The following is a 17,070-nucleotide window of genomic DNA, read 5'->3' on the forward strand; positions in this document are numbered from 1 at the left end:
GTTCAACAATCAGCGCAAAGCTGGCAGCACAATTAATCAAATAAACTCCCCTTCCAAACAAAATAGCTAGAAGTGCGTCCTAAAAAATCCTAAGTGGATGAAAGTGAAATCCAACTGATCGGAAAAGATCCACGTGGAATCAGACGGAGTATAAAATGCAGATATAACAAAGTTCTTTGAGCAATTTTAAATGTAAATATTTTTTAAATATACACGACTTATTAGGCAAACGCCTTGAGCGCTTCATGTTCTAATTTTTGCTACAATCTTTTTCTGAAAGCCTGGTTATCAGTAATTTCATAGGAAAGGCATACAGCTGGGATCATGGCAGCTGCATGGACAAGTACTGCTAATGATCTCAAACTGCTGTTTGCATTTAATTTAATAATATTAGCAATTAATGTCTCTCACCAAGCACCATGTTCCTTAACTCAATCACCTGATTCCCTATGACAGGAACTGAGGCATATGCTTATGGATCACAAAGGTGGTTGTCGCATAGAACGAGCAGCACGAAAATGATGCACAACTTGTTTTACTGAATAGGAAATGCAATATCCAGCTTTTAAATGGGCTCAAAAATGTCATCAAGAGTTGAAAGTGAAACAACAAACTCATCTGCAGCAGAAATATATTATGCATGTGTCAAGCATGGAGTCCGAGCCATAAATCAAAACTAGATGGCCGGGCATCAGCCAAGGATAATTTGATATTTTTACCTTCAGCAGCTCCTTTGGAAAATCGCTACCACCATTCAGTCCTTCCAGATTTCCAATAAACTCGCAGCATGACATCCTCTTCCCGATGTTCTAAAAACAAAAGGCCACAGAAGCAGCTATCAGTGGTATTTTGGCAATCCTTACCGTTAAGTACATTTTTCTTAATTGTTTGTGAGTTTGTGGTGAAACATTTATTTGAATCAGCTGATGCAATGATGGGAAACAGAATAACAATACCACTAACAATTCCAACTTCCCAAATCAAAGTTGCCTGTAATCACATTTTCTCAAAAAGAAATTTTCTGTCAAAGTACAGCTCAATTCTCGGTGAGTGTGGCCTCTTCGCACAGTACATTTGCCTCTACCTCAGAAAAGTAGGATAATGTTTAACACACAAGATGGGTTCCACCACCTTTCTCAAATAAACCAGCACACTTCAACTTTTACAGTCAGCCTCACAAAATGTTTTCAAAATCGCTATCTTTAGCCAAGGTGGTTGACATTTTTCAGCATTGACCTCAAAGTAATGGAACACTCTGCCCCTTGAGCATCATACGCAGTCGACCTGCTATAACCCCAGAAGCACTGGAAATCAATTCTATTCTGCATCTTGCCCAGGGACTTCATGGCCAGGTACACTGGCCTTTCCAATGATCATGGAGCACTAATCATTGATAAAAAGTGTAATGGGAGGCTTACTGTTAGATATGTCATAGTATGTTAAAACCTGCTATAGATCTCAGAATGATGGGATACCTCAGCCCTTGAGCGCCATGTAATAATTATGCTTCAGTTCAATTCCCATCGATGTCAAAAAGTCTTTCGACCTTACTCTAGGCGTAGACTTTTTACTTTTACTCTTAATACTCCAAAATGAAGATGGATGAAGTTGGAAGGACGGAGGTTTTTTTCACAATATCATACCATTTATCAATCTGGCTTTTGGTCATGAAAGACACACAATGCCTAGGCAGAACCATTGAAAAATAGGAAAATAGACCCATTTGCCTTTAAAATACTGAATCGTGAGAAAAGGCCAATAATATACTCTCATAGTGACTGCTCTTGAGATAAAATCAAGAAAGTGGAGAGGATACAGACAGTTTTAACTTGTTGCCCATTTATGTGCAGAACAGTTCCTCAGTCTATACTCCAACCTGCGAATGTGCCAAAAAAATGCCAGTATATAAGATTTTAGAAATGTCTTCCATCTGCTATCATTATTAAACAATAATTTACAATGCAATAGGTCTCGCATTTGCGAGAGTTTGAGCTATTGGCATTGTTAATGACAAATCTTTTATCTATGTCTGGTTTTGAAAACAGTTAAATAAAAGCCATTATCCTTTACAATGCAGTGATTGACTGAGGCCTTGATCTGAACCCACGTGACCTCCCGCAGATCATGCAGTATCCTGTCCCAGTAAGTCCTCAGCTTAGCACAGTCCCTAGACGTTGCTGGCTCCCCTCCACATCGGGGACAGGCGGGAGATAACAATATATAACAAAGGTTAGTCATGCATGTGTGAAAATGAACTCTACTACAGAAACATAGCGGAAAAAACAAGAATGTTGTCATCTTCCTAGTACTCTAGAAGCTTCATCTTATTAAATCTGTTTATTGTTATTGATCACAACACATTACATCAGTTGTCTTTGTTTTTGTAGAGCCTGTGGGAAGAGGGGACACTCAGGGGAACCTGGTGGGAGGGGTGAATGGAGTAGCAAAGACACAGACCGAAAAACAGCATCCATTTTTTAGGTCTCGCCTGGTGTTAGCAGCGTGCATGCACTGCTCTCACCATGGGAGGGCTTCTTGGAATCGATACGATTCCAGAAGCTCACTTCCTGCTCCGCCCGTGTTTTGCATTGGTGCGCATCATTTTGCGTCACTAATTATGCAAAATCGAGTGTTACGATTGTCCAGGAGGCTTTTTAGTCCCTCCTGGTTACCACCCTGTCCACTTTTGGCCCCACCGACGGGATTGGATCTTTTACTTGCGGCGGGAGACAGTGTCTCTTAATTAGCCGCTAAGCATTGTTTCTTTTCTTTGTGAGCCACTCTCACTGCAGGCACAACGTGTTTTTTTTTATTAACGGAGCATTGTGCTGTAATGCTGTTTGATTTTAAAATTCAGTACTGGGCTGTACAAAGCCCTCATTGCTGTGCGTGCTACATGAATGGATATTTGTTTGTAGTGTAGTGTGCTGTACTGGGCTCTACAGAGTCCTCATTGCTGCATGCGCTACATGAACGGATATAATAGGCTCTTGTTCTACAAGGTCTGCTGGCTGTTTGTTTAGCAAATTCATACAGGGCAAACTGAACTCAAGAGTAGTAGAGACCTTTACAAGACACCCAGTTACATTACACAAGAGCACATTCACACAGGAACAGGACATTAACTAATTTGCCCAGAATCACACATTGGTTCGCCAACGCTGTTACTCGAACAACACCAGCTTCCGCACACGATCATCATGCGTGAATAATCAATTAATCGCACCCGATCATCATGCGTGATTAATCAATTAATCTCCCCATGGTCCCCCTGTTTACTAAAAACGGGGTGCTAAGGAACATTCATATGCCCTAAAAGAAGGGACCACCCCGTTAAATCTGCTTTGTGTTCGATCTACTTGCCGTTTTTTGTATCTAATATTCGGCCTCTTTCTGCTCTCCCATGTGCCCACTTCGAGATCCTCCTCTCCATCCGCATTCTGCCAACACCCTCCTACCCAATAGTCGTCCACCACCAGGTCCACCACCACCACCACGTCCACCATCATGTCCACCACATCCACCACCACCATGTCCACCACCACCACCACTTCCACCACCACGTCTACCCCCACCATATCCACCACCACATCCCCACCACCACCACGTCCACCACCACATCCATCACCACATCACGTCCACCACCACCACGTCCACCACCACCACCACGTCCTCCACCATGTCCACCACCACCACGTCCACCACCAACATGTCCACCACATCCACCACCACGTCCACCACCACCATGTCCACCACCATCAACACCATGTCCACCACCATGTCCATCACCATCATGTCGTCCACCACATCCACCACCACGTCCACCACCACCATGTCCACCAACACCATGTCCACCACCATCATGTCCACCACCACGTCCACCACCATGTCCACCACCACGTCCACCACAACCACGTCCTCCGCCACCACCGTGTTCACCACCACCACGTCCACACCACCACCATGTCCACCACCACCACGTCCACCACAACCACCACGTCCTCCATGTACACCACCACCAAGTCCACCAACACCACGTCCACCACCATGCCCACCACCACCACCACGACGTGCACCACCACCACGTCCACCACAACCATCAGGTCCTCCATGCACTCCACCACCACGTCGACCGCCACCATGTCCACCAACACCACGTCCACCACCACGCCCACCACGTCCACCACCACGTGCACCACCATGTCCACCACCACCACGTCCTCCACCACCACCACGTCCACCACCCCCACCACCATGTCCACCATCACCACGTCCATCACCACCACGTCCACTACCACCACCACATCCACCACCACGTCCACCACCACCACCACGTCCACCACCACCACGTCCACCGCCACCACCACGCCCACCGCCAACACCACGACATCCACTACCACCATCACGTCCACCACTCCCATGTCCACCACCACCACATCCATCACCCCCGCGTCCATCACCACCACCAACACGTCCACCACCACCCCATGTCCACCACCACATCCACCACGTCCACCACATCCACCACCACGTCCACCACCACCACGTCCTTCACCACCACCACCACTTCCACCACCACCACATCCACCACAACCACCACGTCCACCAACACCACGCCCACCACCACCACCACCTCGTCCACCAACACGTCTACCACCACGTCCACCACCACCACGTCCACCACCACATTCAACACCACTACGTCTACCACCACCAGGTCCACCACCACCACGTCCACCACCACCACCACCCGTGACAGTTAAAGTGTCACTGGAGGGCAGAGGTAACATGAGTGTCAACTCCCGCTGTACATGGGACATTTAAGGATGCATTGGGTGCAAGAAGATGGGAATAGGGGCTAGAAGTTTTACACCAGACCCAAGATACATTTTGAAGAGGCACAATGTCACAGGGGCTCCTGTAAAAGCACTCGTAGCATCTCTACCTCACAGTGGCATACCTGCACAAGCCACTCACTCAAAACAAGCATTGGCATAGCCAATAGGTCTTGCCTTTGGGACCTTATAAGTGTTTAGCCATGCAACACTTGATGTTGTTGCACCAAGGATATTGTGCTGGATAACTAAACACTTATAAGGTCCCAAAGGCGAGACCTATTGGCTATGCCAATGCTTGTTATCTAATATGGCAGTTTCACTAAAATGTGACGTAACCAAAACAAACGTCTATGCCTTGTATTAAACTTGTTTCAACTCCATACATATTATTTCATTGTGTACATTCATCATAAAAATCACTAATTCTCAATGTTTTTTGGAGCATGAATAAAATAAATCTAGAGAAAAAACGCCCACATTATCATCACTGGCATTGCAGGCTGTGCCAGCGAAAATAAATGTAGCCCCATAAAACATGCTAAATATATTTTTTACCATACTAGTGAAAAAAAGCATTCGCAGAACCAAAATGTCTGCCTTTATTTTGCCAACGCATTCACAAATAACGCTTACATGCACTGCATTCACAAATGCTGTTTATCACATTAAAGCCTACGCTACTGACTTTGGCAATGCTGGGAAGAAAGCAGTGAAAATTATAGTTTTTCTGTATAGAATGTCTATAGTAGGTACATAGTATGATTTGTCAAACAGCATGCTGATTTCAGATCTAAAATAGCCCTCCATGAAAAAGAATCACATCCTGGAAGGTGAAAAGGTAAATAAAATAGCCATTAACATGAGGTGAGAGGGATGGAGCCAATGTGCACTCAATACGTATTTCATAACATTGTCAACAATATTTGCTGCAGACAGCTAGGCAGTCAAAACAGTCCCAATACATGTAGACATGTAATACTACAGTGCATAGGTAAAAATCACATTTTCTTACTATACTAGAGCATTTTGTCTGTAGCAAAGCCTTACTGAGTAACATAACTAAACATGTTCTTATATTGCGGACAACTGAACAGCATGGTTCAGTGTATCCCTGTTTTCAAGAAATATGTCTTGTTTTATTGCAAACTGCATCAAAATAAATATGTAATATTTAAAAATCCCATAACTAGTATCATGTCAACTAGAGTCAAACAAAGCTTCCTCGGGTTCCTGTGAAATGTACAATCTAATTTGCCCTCTGCCATGTGGTTTATGTTATCATAAGAACCTTTCTTTCCGTTCCATAATGGTACCATGGTGCAGTTACAATTATGTATCCTCCATTTATAAAATGGCCTTCATGTGATTCTATGTTAGTCTGACTCCTGCAGCTAGTACAGGCTTATAAACCAAGAACACTTACCTTGAAGGAAGTCAAAGGGTGTATATGAAACTTCAGTACCCAGAATTCAAATGTTGAATGGAAAAAAAGGCCTGGATAAAGAGGGGGATATATCCTTGTTCCTAGGGACATTGAACAGCCAAGTAACACGTATGTGCCAGGATGATACTTTAGCTATGGGTGGATACCCACAAGTAAGAACCATTTCAACTGAGAGAAAACAATCACAGAGTGCGACTGGTTCCTATAAGTGAGCTCACACACCTAAAGATTGAACCGTATGGTGTGTCTCTGGAATAGCAACATAGAAAATATAAGTCCCAGAGTGCAAAACCACAATGGATAACAAGCATTGGCATAGCCAATAGGTCTCGCTTTTGGGACCTTATAAGTGTTTCAAGGAAGGACAAGGCGTTGTGATCCAGGTGCAAAACAGCCAAACAAGAGCTTTAATGCGCATAATCACTTGCAACCCACCAGCCACCTTAGAACGTGACTACATCAACAAGTTCACCTGGAGCATTTGGAAACGGTTTACAAGGAGTGGCTGTTATTGTCGTGTTCTTTGACAATTGATGTGGTGGGTTTTGACGACCAGGAGCACCGGGAAGCTCCCCGGGAGAACCTGGACTTTCTTGAAAATGACGTACGGTCTGTGTTCTTGAAGGGAATAATTAATTACAAGCCTTTATTCTGCAGTGTGCCCAACTGTGTTCTGCTTCGCCTCGTGGGCTTGGAAGTGGGGAAGAGTGTCTAATGCGAAGTCGTAATTTTGGTGCTGCTTTGTATGTGGCTCAGCATGCGTTTCTGTGTGTCTATGCTTGTTTTGGGTTTAAAGCGTGCTAGGATCATTGAAATTAGACAGTTTTTTCTGCTACTCCATTTAAGTGTACCATAGCAAAGACATCACGGGCCCTGAGACGAGCAGTCAAAATGTCCTGCCTGTCCCAAATCAGCCAACAAACAAGAACCTTTAGTTGGTGTTTCAGGGGTTCCTCTGTGACTGGGTGCTGCTGCACCTGTTGCACAAGTTACTTACCTTCGGTAACGATATATCTGTAAGAAACATTAGTTAGTGTTGGATTCCTTACCTTAGAATATCCCCGTCGTGGTCGCCGGAATGACGTTGCTGGAGTACTTCGACGACGCCCTCGCACGCCGACGTCAGTTCTGTACATAGCTTTCCGCGCCAGGAACACAGAGCCCTGCAAGAAACCAACACTGGTGCCATGAAACTAGGGCCCTAACAGGGAAAGTCCTTAACCCTAGATATCGGTTCGTAGAATGGGGAGGATGGGTGGGGCGGTAAAGAATCTAACACTAACTAATGTTTCTTAAAGCTCTATCGTTACCGAAGGTAAGTAACTTGTGCATCTGAAAGAAACACGTTAGTGTTAGATTCCTTACCTTAGAATAGATACCCCAGCAATACCAACCCCTTTGGTGGGTCTGCCAACCAAAATCACACCAGAAAGTCCTGGAAAACAGAACGGCCAAAGAAGCCGTCTTTCCAGACTTGGCTGTACAGGCAGTAATGCTTGGCAAACGTGTGCAGCGAGGCCCACGTAGCTGCCTGACAAATGTCCTGCAAAGGGACTGCCCGTCCCAAGGCAGTAGTAGCCACCGTGGCCCGAGTGGAATGGGCGCGCAGCCCCACAGGAGGTTCCTCTTTATCCAAGGAATAACAGATCTTGATGCACAAAATTACCCACCGAGAGATGGTCGGCTTGTGCAACGCCCGTCCCTTCTTAGCGCCCACGTAGCCAGCAAAGAGTTGGTCGTCCACTCGGAACTGTTGTGTGCGGTTCAGGTAAAAAGAGAGCGCACGTTTTGGGTCCAGACGGTGGAGCCTCTCTTCCTCTTTCGAGGGATGCGGAGGCGGAAAGAAGGTGGGCAAGGTAATGGGCTGACCAATGTGAAAGGCAGTAACCACCTTGGGTAGAAAAGAAGGACGAGTCCTCAGAACAACTTTGTCCGGATGGACAGAGAGGAAAGGAGGCTTAGAAGAAAGAGCTTGGAGCTCACTCACTTGTCTGGCAAGTGTGATGGCAACCAGGAAAGCAGTCTTTAGAGTCAGAAGACGTAAAGGACAGTTTTGAAGCGCCTCAGAGGGAGCACACATTAGATAGGTTAACACCAGGTTTAAGTCCCACTGAGGCATTACAAAGGGAACAGGAGCAAACATGTGAGTAATGCCTTTCAAGAATCTATTTACAACAGGGGACTTGAAAAGAGAAGGCTGATAGGAAGCCTCAAGAAGTCTGAAACGGCCGAGAGATATGCCTTGATAGTGCCTAGGATACATTAACAGGTGGTCCCAGTGTGGAACCATAGAAGGATGAAAAAAAGGAAAAATCTTTAAAATTCTGAAACATAGTTTAGGGGAAAGAGAGAGTTTGGATTCAATGCACAGCAATCACATAGAATCAGGACACAGTATAAGCTTCACGTTTAATGTAATAAAATTATTCAGGTTCAACACCTTCAAAATTGACCAAAGACAAAAGTGCCCCGGGAGGGGAGGGGGGTAGTGCAAGGAATGGTGTGGGTTGGGAAACAAATAGTGAAATAATACTGGTCAGTGGGACCCAATTTAGAATGCAAAATCAAATCGTGTTGGCTCTCAGGTTTAGCCACACTTTGTACATAAATGTCATTCAATCGTTTACACATGAGCCTCTAGAAATAACCACTTAAATCAATAACATAATATGGTTAATTGTGGGCATGGTGCAAGATCGTCGAAGTTTCGACCCCTGTAATTCTAGGATAAAGCTGGAAACCTTAAGCTGGGGTCTTCATCAGGACAAAACGGAGGGGGCAAGGAACCTGTGGGGAGTGAGGGCACAGTGTAATGGTATCTCCAAAGGAAAAAGAGTAACAATTTCTACATCCTAAGGAAAACTGTAAATTACCGTGATTTAATTGTCATCACGGCTGGGATAGTTCATGGTACAATAGGGCCGTACTCCAAGCGAGGAAAAGTAAAAACAATGTCTAAAGGGTAGAAAAAAGGGGAGGGGGTGGTTAACAGGATGTGGCTCAACTCGCACACCAACAAAGTACTAGAACCCAGACTGGGGAGCATACTCACTCACTATAGCGGTATATTTGAAGACAACCAACATGAAAAAACACCGTCAAAAGGCTGATCGGTGAAGAGAAATATCTGCAAAGATGGAACTGATATTGTAATGTAAGATCAAAACAAACATGCCGTCAAAACAGTGCCTGCCAGTGCGAAGTGCTCGGTATATCAGAAGAGATTCTATCAAGCTCGGAAAAACAGTAAATAGTGTGCCCGAGGTAACCATGATCAGAAGAAGTTCGGGGTGAAAATACGACTGTAATTCAAAACATTGGTACAACCGTGAAAAGATGGTTAAAAATGCGGTCCGGGGTGAAGGGCCACTGTGAATTACAAAACGTCAGTGCATGACGATCCAAATGGATTGTACGTCGCTCGATAATATAGTGAGCTATGGTGGTGTTGCTAAACCCAGGGTGGTCCAAAATGAGTTAAAAAATGCGTGAGGGGCTGCAGGTCATAAAGGACATAAGCGGGATACTCACGGAATGAATCCAAGATAGTGCCTAGAGCAGAGCCCTGCTGGGCCAGGGAAAGAAGAAAGAGGAGAACCTCTAAAAGAGGGGCAGAGAGGGGGATCAACAGCCTTTGCTGTGCACCATGCCACAAATTTGGCCCACCTCCAGGCGTATACTGTTTTTGTGGAAGGACGCCTGGCTGTTAGAATGACATCACAGACTTCAGGAGGCAAGTCAAATGGCATCAACTGTCACCGCTCAATCTCCACGCATGTAGGTGGAGGCTGGACAGGTTCAGGTAGAGGACCGTCCCCTGTTGCTGCGACTGAAGGTCCTCCTGAAGAGGCAATCGAATCGGGGAATCGATTGACATACTTAGTAGCTCGGGATACCAGTATATTCGTGCCCAATCCGGAGCCACAAGGATGACTTGGGCCGGTCGCGCCTGAGCTTCTTCAGCACTCTGGGCAGAAGTGGTATAGGCGGAAAGGCGTACAACAGACCGCAACTCCACTCGCGACGAAGACGAAGGGCCGCCTTGGAAATTCCCCCGGATATGAGTATAGAGAGCAAACTTTGTGTACCTGTCCGGATGCAAATACAAACAACGGACTCTGTGTAGTCTCTGTAACCCGATAGGTGCTCACGGTCTTGGCTGTAACAAATAATGCTTGCCAGACATGCGCTTTCCGGTCATCATGTTAACAGCAAAACCAAGCTCTTCACGTGAGCGTGGCCGCAATGGCCCGAATATGTATATGAAAAAACCGACTCTCCAGATGGAGATACAAAAAACTGACTCTATGTGGTCTCTGTCCCTTAAAAGGCGGATCTCTTGTAATATTCTAGGCTGTCCCAACTTTCTCGGATTGGCTACCGCAAAATTTCTATAAATTAAAAGACAACTATGAGTTGTCAGTATACACAAAACTGGGATATATGGTGATTCTCGTCTGCATGCCAGCATGCTTCATACAATAGAGGCTTACATTCTATAACATCAATAGGAATCAATAACTACAAAAATATATCGATGTAGATAAGCATGTCTCATCTAAATGTCAAAGTCCTACACACATTGTATGGTTCAATTTTCACATGAATATACACAATCAAACAAATCCATACTAATATAATAAAGATAGAGCCCAAACCTTTGAGGCGGGTAATCTCAAGAACCACAGCACCAATCACAACACCCAATACAGCGTTGGAAAGGGCAGTTGCAGCAGAAGGACATAGGCTATGCAGACGCCCACCATATACATTTAAAAGGTAAAAGAACCGTGCCAGCAAAATAGTCCCTTGTGGGCGTGTCTGCGTTGTGCTGTGGGCGTGACAAACGCTGGGGGCGTGTGGTACGTTCCACCCTTCATGCCATGTCTCATATCGTGTGCTGTGGGCGTGTGCTGGGGGCGTGGGCGTGTGCGGGGCGCAGGATTACGGGGAAAAAAGACAGAGCGTTGCGCCCAATATTTCATTGTTTTTTCTTCCCAGGTTCTGTACATTCCAGCTCCGGGTGTCCACCCTGCTCCCTTTAAATACCCCTGCACCCCATAATCATAACCCACCCTTACTCCTTAAAATACCCCAACATCCTTAAACACGAACCCATCTTAACCCTATAATTATTCCCTGTACCCCAAAACCCAAACCTATCCCTAAACCCTAAAAATACCCCTGTACCCCAAAACCCAAACCTAGCCCTGAACCCTATAAATACCCCTGTACCTCAAAACCCAAACCTACCCCTGAACCCTAAAAATACCCCTGTCCCCCCAAACCCAAACCTAGCCCTGAACCCTAAAAATACCCCTGTACCCCAAAACCCAAACCTACCCCTGAACCCTAAAATATCCCTGTACCCCAAAACCCAAACCTAGCCCTGAACCCTTAAAATACCCCTGTACCTCAAATCCCAAACCTACCCCTGAACCCTAAAAATACCCCTGTACCCCAAAACCCAAACCTAGGCCTGAACCATAAAAATAACCCTGTACCCCAAAACCCAAACCTACCCCTGAACCCTAAAATACCCCGTACTCCATAATCCAAACCTAGCCCTGAACCCTAAAAATACCCCTGTACCCCAAAACCCAAACCTAGCCCTGAACCCTTAAAAACCCCTGTACCCCAAAACCCAAACCTACCCCTGAATCCTAAAACACCCCTGTACCCCAAAACCCAAACCTAGCCCTGAACCTTAAAAATACCCTGTACCCCAAAACCCAAACCTAGCCCTGAACCCTTAAAATGCCCCTGTACCCCAAACCCAAACCTACCACAATACCCTAAAAATACCCATATACCCCAAAACCCAAACCTAGCCCTGAACCCTTAAAAAAACCTGTACCCCAAAACCCAAACCTACCCCAGTACCCTAAAATTACCCCTATACCCCAAAACCCAAACCTAGCCCTGAACCCTAAAAATACCCCTGTACCCCAAAACCCATACCTATCCCTAAACCCTAAAACTACCCCTTTACCCCATAACCCAAAACTATATCTGAACCCTTAAAATACCCAAACACCCCAAAACATATAACTCAGTACCCCAAAACATATACTCCTATACCCATACTTACCTTATCCAAACATTTAAAAACAAGCATTTACAATGCAACGGTTTCACCTTTGCAAAAGTTAGAGCTATTGGCATTTTAAATGACAACATTTTTATTTATGTGTTGGTTTTGAAAACAGATAAATAAATGGCATTGTCATTTACAATGCCAATAGCTTAATCTCTTGCAAATGCCACACACACACACACACCCACAGAGAGCCCCCCAAACACACACAGAGCCCCCCCACACCCACACAGAGCCCCCCACACACCCACACAGAGCCCCCCCACACACCCACACAGAGCCCCCCACACACTGCGAGCCCCCCCACACACCCACACAGAGCCCCCCCCAACATTGGGTGCTCACCAGCATACATGTGTAGTATAATGCGAATATTTAGAAGAGGGTGTATTGTAATGTTTGCCCTCTTCATTTTCTAAAACACGTCAGGCGTCGAAGTATGTGTGCAGGTTTATCAGTTAAATAAATGTGGAAACAATTTTACAACCACATTTATCCCCGAAATATACAGTAAATATGGATAAATAATTATAAAAATGGCCCAAACATAATTAAGGATAAATACAGACGGAAATGTTAAAAAACAAATGCCATAAACCCGGAGCCTTAATTATACTCCAAAAAAACGAAAGCACATTTCAGTTACAGTACATACCTCACCAACCCCATTACAGACATATCCCTCACAATCCCGAGTACATACACTGGCACAATTGCACGCACACACACTCAAATCACAGCCCTCCGTAAACTAAAATCACAACACTATAATAATATTATTCCAATAATAAAACACACCCCTTCCACATCTCTCATGATTCCTATAAATATACCCTATGTGATGTGACCGGCAGCTACAGCCCCAGTAGAAGTGCCACAGTCCCGTGTTCACCCTCATCCCTTCACAGACCCCTCCAGTGAACCACAGTCCCCAGTACATGCGTCAGAGTGGGAAGTACACACCTCTCGTACGTCAGTAATCCCATCACGGGCCTCATCCATCACAACCCCCAGTATATCCCAGAGTCCTGAGTACCTCCACATGTATCTCAACAGAGACCCCCTCAGCCCATCACAGCCCTCTTCCCCCATAAAAGCAAGAGAGTTTCCAAGTGCATGTTCTATCACAGCTCTGCATGACATCACCAACAACTTCAGCTCACCAGAGCCCCAGTACATGTTACGTCATACCGGTGTATCCCATCACAGACCACTTCAGCCTACGATTGCCCCCAGTTCAAGCGTCAGTCTAAAACGCACATCCCTCTCAATGTACATCATGTATCCTACCACAGACCCCTCGTGGGCACCACCGACCCCTGCCCCTGCAAACCCAAGCACACGCGCCAGCACACCATCAGACACCTTCACTACGGTTACCAGGTGAGTCTATGCCATTATTAACACCGTTTCCTACTCCTAGGGTTTTCTTAACCCCCTTAATGCATTTTGGCAAAGGGAAGTACTGTCTCGTTTCCCCTCAAGCGACTGGACTAGCACACCTGAAAACAGTGATTAGTAAAAGGAAAGTCCTGGACTGGAGCACTGTCCCGGACCACATGGAGTAATTTGGTAACCAGTGAGTGCCCTTCAGTATTTCCCGCACCAGAGCCTGAGTGTACCCTACCCGACCCAACCCCCTACAGTTCGAGGACCTGCGACTGCAGCCCCTGCTTGTGGGTTCACCAGAGCCCCCTCCGTTGGGATTTTCAACTTCCAGCCCCATTGTAGGTCTGCAACGCAGACAGGGTTCTCTTCTCGCTGCCTGGCGGAGGCGCCTCGAATCTCCGCGTCCTGTCCAAGGCGCTACAATTCTGTTGGGCTGGGGGTCTCGTTCTGACAGACCCACCGAGTCTCTTGACCCGCGCTGCAGGTCTGTGCTCCCTGAAGGTCTCGCGGTGGGCGCCTCGTCTCTGCTGGGGTTGTGCATGCAGCGCTGCGCTGCCTCCGCTGGGGGCTGGTTCACGTGTGCCGCCTCCCTCCAGTAATCAGCACTTCCCGCTCGCAGGTGCGCGCTGCCTCTTGCCTCCAAAGCGGCTCTTTTTCCCGCCAGTGGCTCTGCGGCGGCCGCCCGCTGGTGTCGCCCATTACCCCCACCCTCTGCCACTCTCCCAGTGCCAGAGGCGCCCCTCCCCTGCTTGCTTCCAGCAGCCACGCTGCAAACACCAGACCGCAGGTCACAGCAGCAAACACGAGGCGAGGCAAACTGCCACACGCTTAATTTATTAATTTATTTATTTACATCTCCGTGTCATGGCCCTTCTACTCACCTTTTTGAATTGAGAATTAATGGCGGGAACAAATGGATCGCTGATGGCGGGAGGAGGGCGGGATAACTCCTCGGCGAGAGGAGTGGGCGGGAGGGAGGAGGCACGGACAACAGGAGCGAGGGCAGGGGATAAACAAATGGCTCGCTGACGGCGGGATAACTCCTCGGCGAGAGGGAGGGGGGCGGGACTTAAAAAAAGGGTCAGAAACGCCCACGATTCGTGTTCTGAACGGGAAACAGTGATGGACAACCATGTCTTCCAATGGCTAGCCTCCATTTATGGAGCTAGCCAATGGAAGACAGAGGCGGGACAAAGCCCTATATGTAGGACCTTAAGATTTCGCCTGGGCGGAGCACTGCGTGCTACGGCCAGGCGAAACCTAAAAAACATGCTTTTACCATTCATGCATTTACAACGAATTTCGTTGTAAATGTATGTGTGGTAAAAGCATATCAAATGTAATGCCATGCATTATAATGGCATTGCGGAGTCATGGTACTTTCGTAATGAAAGAATGCGGAGTGATGGTATGCGGAAAGAAAGTTGCGGAATAAAGGGTGTTTACCCTCCCCCGGTAAGTACATTGGTGGCACGGCGGCCCACATCTCCAGCAACATACTCATATTTTTTCGCCACCGATTTGAAAAATGCACAGGTCTCTCGCATTGATGGCCAGCACCGACATACACTTTTAGACACACCTCCCGCCACAAGTTCTAGAATTGCGAACTTTAGAGCTGGGGAGCTACGTTCGAATCTCGGCATCAGCTCAACATCCTGTGATTCCAGGCAAATCGCTTTGTCTCCCCATGCCTACCACAAATGAATGTGTTCTTCTGTAATGTAAATTGTGCTCATGCCATGTTGTCGAGTTCGTGCTATATAATATTGCAAGGAAAAATAAAGTAGGGAAACTCGAGTTCACACACTACTGAACTCGCACTCTTAAGTGCATCAGCAGTGCACTGTGAATCGGAGCGTTTCACAGGCCTGTCACAGATAAGAAATGATATCAAAACGAAATCCTACAAAACGATATACTTCTGGCCGGCAGCAATTCATACCCGGACAACGTCGGGACGGGCTGCTAGTATATATACAACACTACAACGTGGTGACTGTACAAAATGATTAAAAACACAGCAAGAGGAGGAGGAGCTTAGCGCGCAACCAAGATGGCCGCGTGAGCTAAGGGCTCCCGAGACCCTCGCGACCTCCCACGTCTATCCTGACGCTTATCCTGTCCTTTATTGATGTCTTCTTGGAGGTGAACCACGACTGGGGTGAAATCTGTTTTCAGATTTTGAATCGCACTCTGGGAGCCGAAGTTACGGCGATTCGAAGATTGCGGCCTACATCTCCGTGGTGTCCGGCTGTGGATTTGCTAAGGTGCCCGGGCCGTAGTTGAACAACATCTGCTTGAAGGAGCTGGGACGTCTGGTCCGATCGCTTTCACTTTCAGTTTCGTTTTTGGGTGAAGCTGCGTCTGGTACCGAGCTCACCCCTGAGCCTGAAGACGGCCGCGGAGACACCCGCAAGTGTGATTTCCCACCGACTCGCCGAGTCCGGTGGACGTCTGGCCTGTGCCCACTGGCTGGGGCTGCCTCCGCCCGAGGGACTCAGGGGTCACCATCTTCCTGATTCGTCTCTCCTGCTTCATCTCACTGATCTCCCGCAATGACGGGGAAACCGGAGAGCGAAAAACAGAAACTTAAGACCACTCGGCGGGGTGGCTATACTCAGACTAATAACATGGATCGCTATGCCCAAGTTAAGGGATCTCCCGGTGGACCTGGTAGATCGCAGGAGGACGCTAGAGACCCTACTCCGGCTAATGAACTGACCCTGCAAGATGTCATGGCTGCCATTGACGGGATTAAATCCTCATTAGGGCAACAAATGGAGACTCTTGCCCATAAGCTTGATACTGTGGCGATCGATGTCAACTTGATCCGCAAGGACCTGGCGAAAACTAACGAGAAGGTCAAATCACTGGATATAAAGACTTCTAGTCTGACGGGTGATGTCGCTGACCTACAGACGGAGGTCCGTCACTTAAAACCACTAGTGATCTTCTCACACGCCGTCTGGCGGATTATGAAGGAAGGGCCAGGCGGAACAATGTTCGTATTATTGGTGTTCCGGAAAAGGCGGAGGATCCTGCAGCTGACCTCTTTGTTGAGAACCTTATTGTTGGTCACCTCGCACCTAAAGGATTGAGTAAGTTCTTTACAGTGGAAGGGGCTCACAGAGTTCCGGGTGGCAAATCAAAAATGGGTGCCCCGCCGCGGCCTATTATTGAGAGAATTTTCAACTTTCGTGATAGAGACGCTATCCTGCAGGCCTCACGGTTGGGTGGACCGACGAAGTTTGAAAACACGAATATTAGCTTCTACCCGGACTTTACCAAATCTGTCCAGA

General features: G+C 46.9%; 1 protein-coding gene across 1 annotated transcript in view; it reads right to left on the bottom strand.

Annotated features, from left to right (window-relative positions):
• PSD (pleckstrin and Sec7 domain containing) overlaps positions 1-17,070 on the bottom strand; it is a 1,068,830-nt gene that overhangs the window by 376,183 nt on the left and 675,577 nt on the right. The window contains exon 10 of the mRNA XM_086922229.1: positions 720-809. Within this exon, the coding sequence (XP_086778355.1) occupies positions 720-809 (90 nt within the window). The remainder of the gene's footprint in view (positions 1-719; positions 810-17,070) is intronic.

The sequence above is a fragment of the Lissotriton vulgaris genome, chromosome 5, assembly GCF_964263255.1.
Source record: "Lissotriton vulgaris chromosome 5, aLisVul1.2, whole genome shotgun sequence".
NCBI classification, from domain to species: Eukaryota; Metazoa; Chordata; class Amphibia; order Caudata; family Salamandridae; genus Lissotriton; species Lissotriton vulgaris.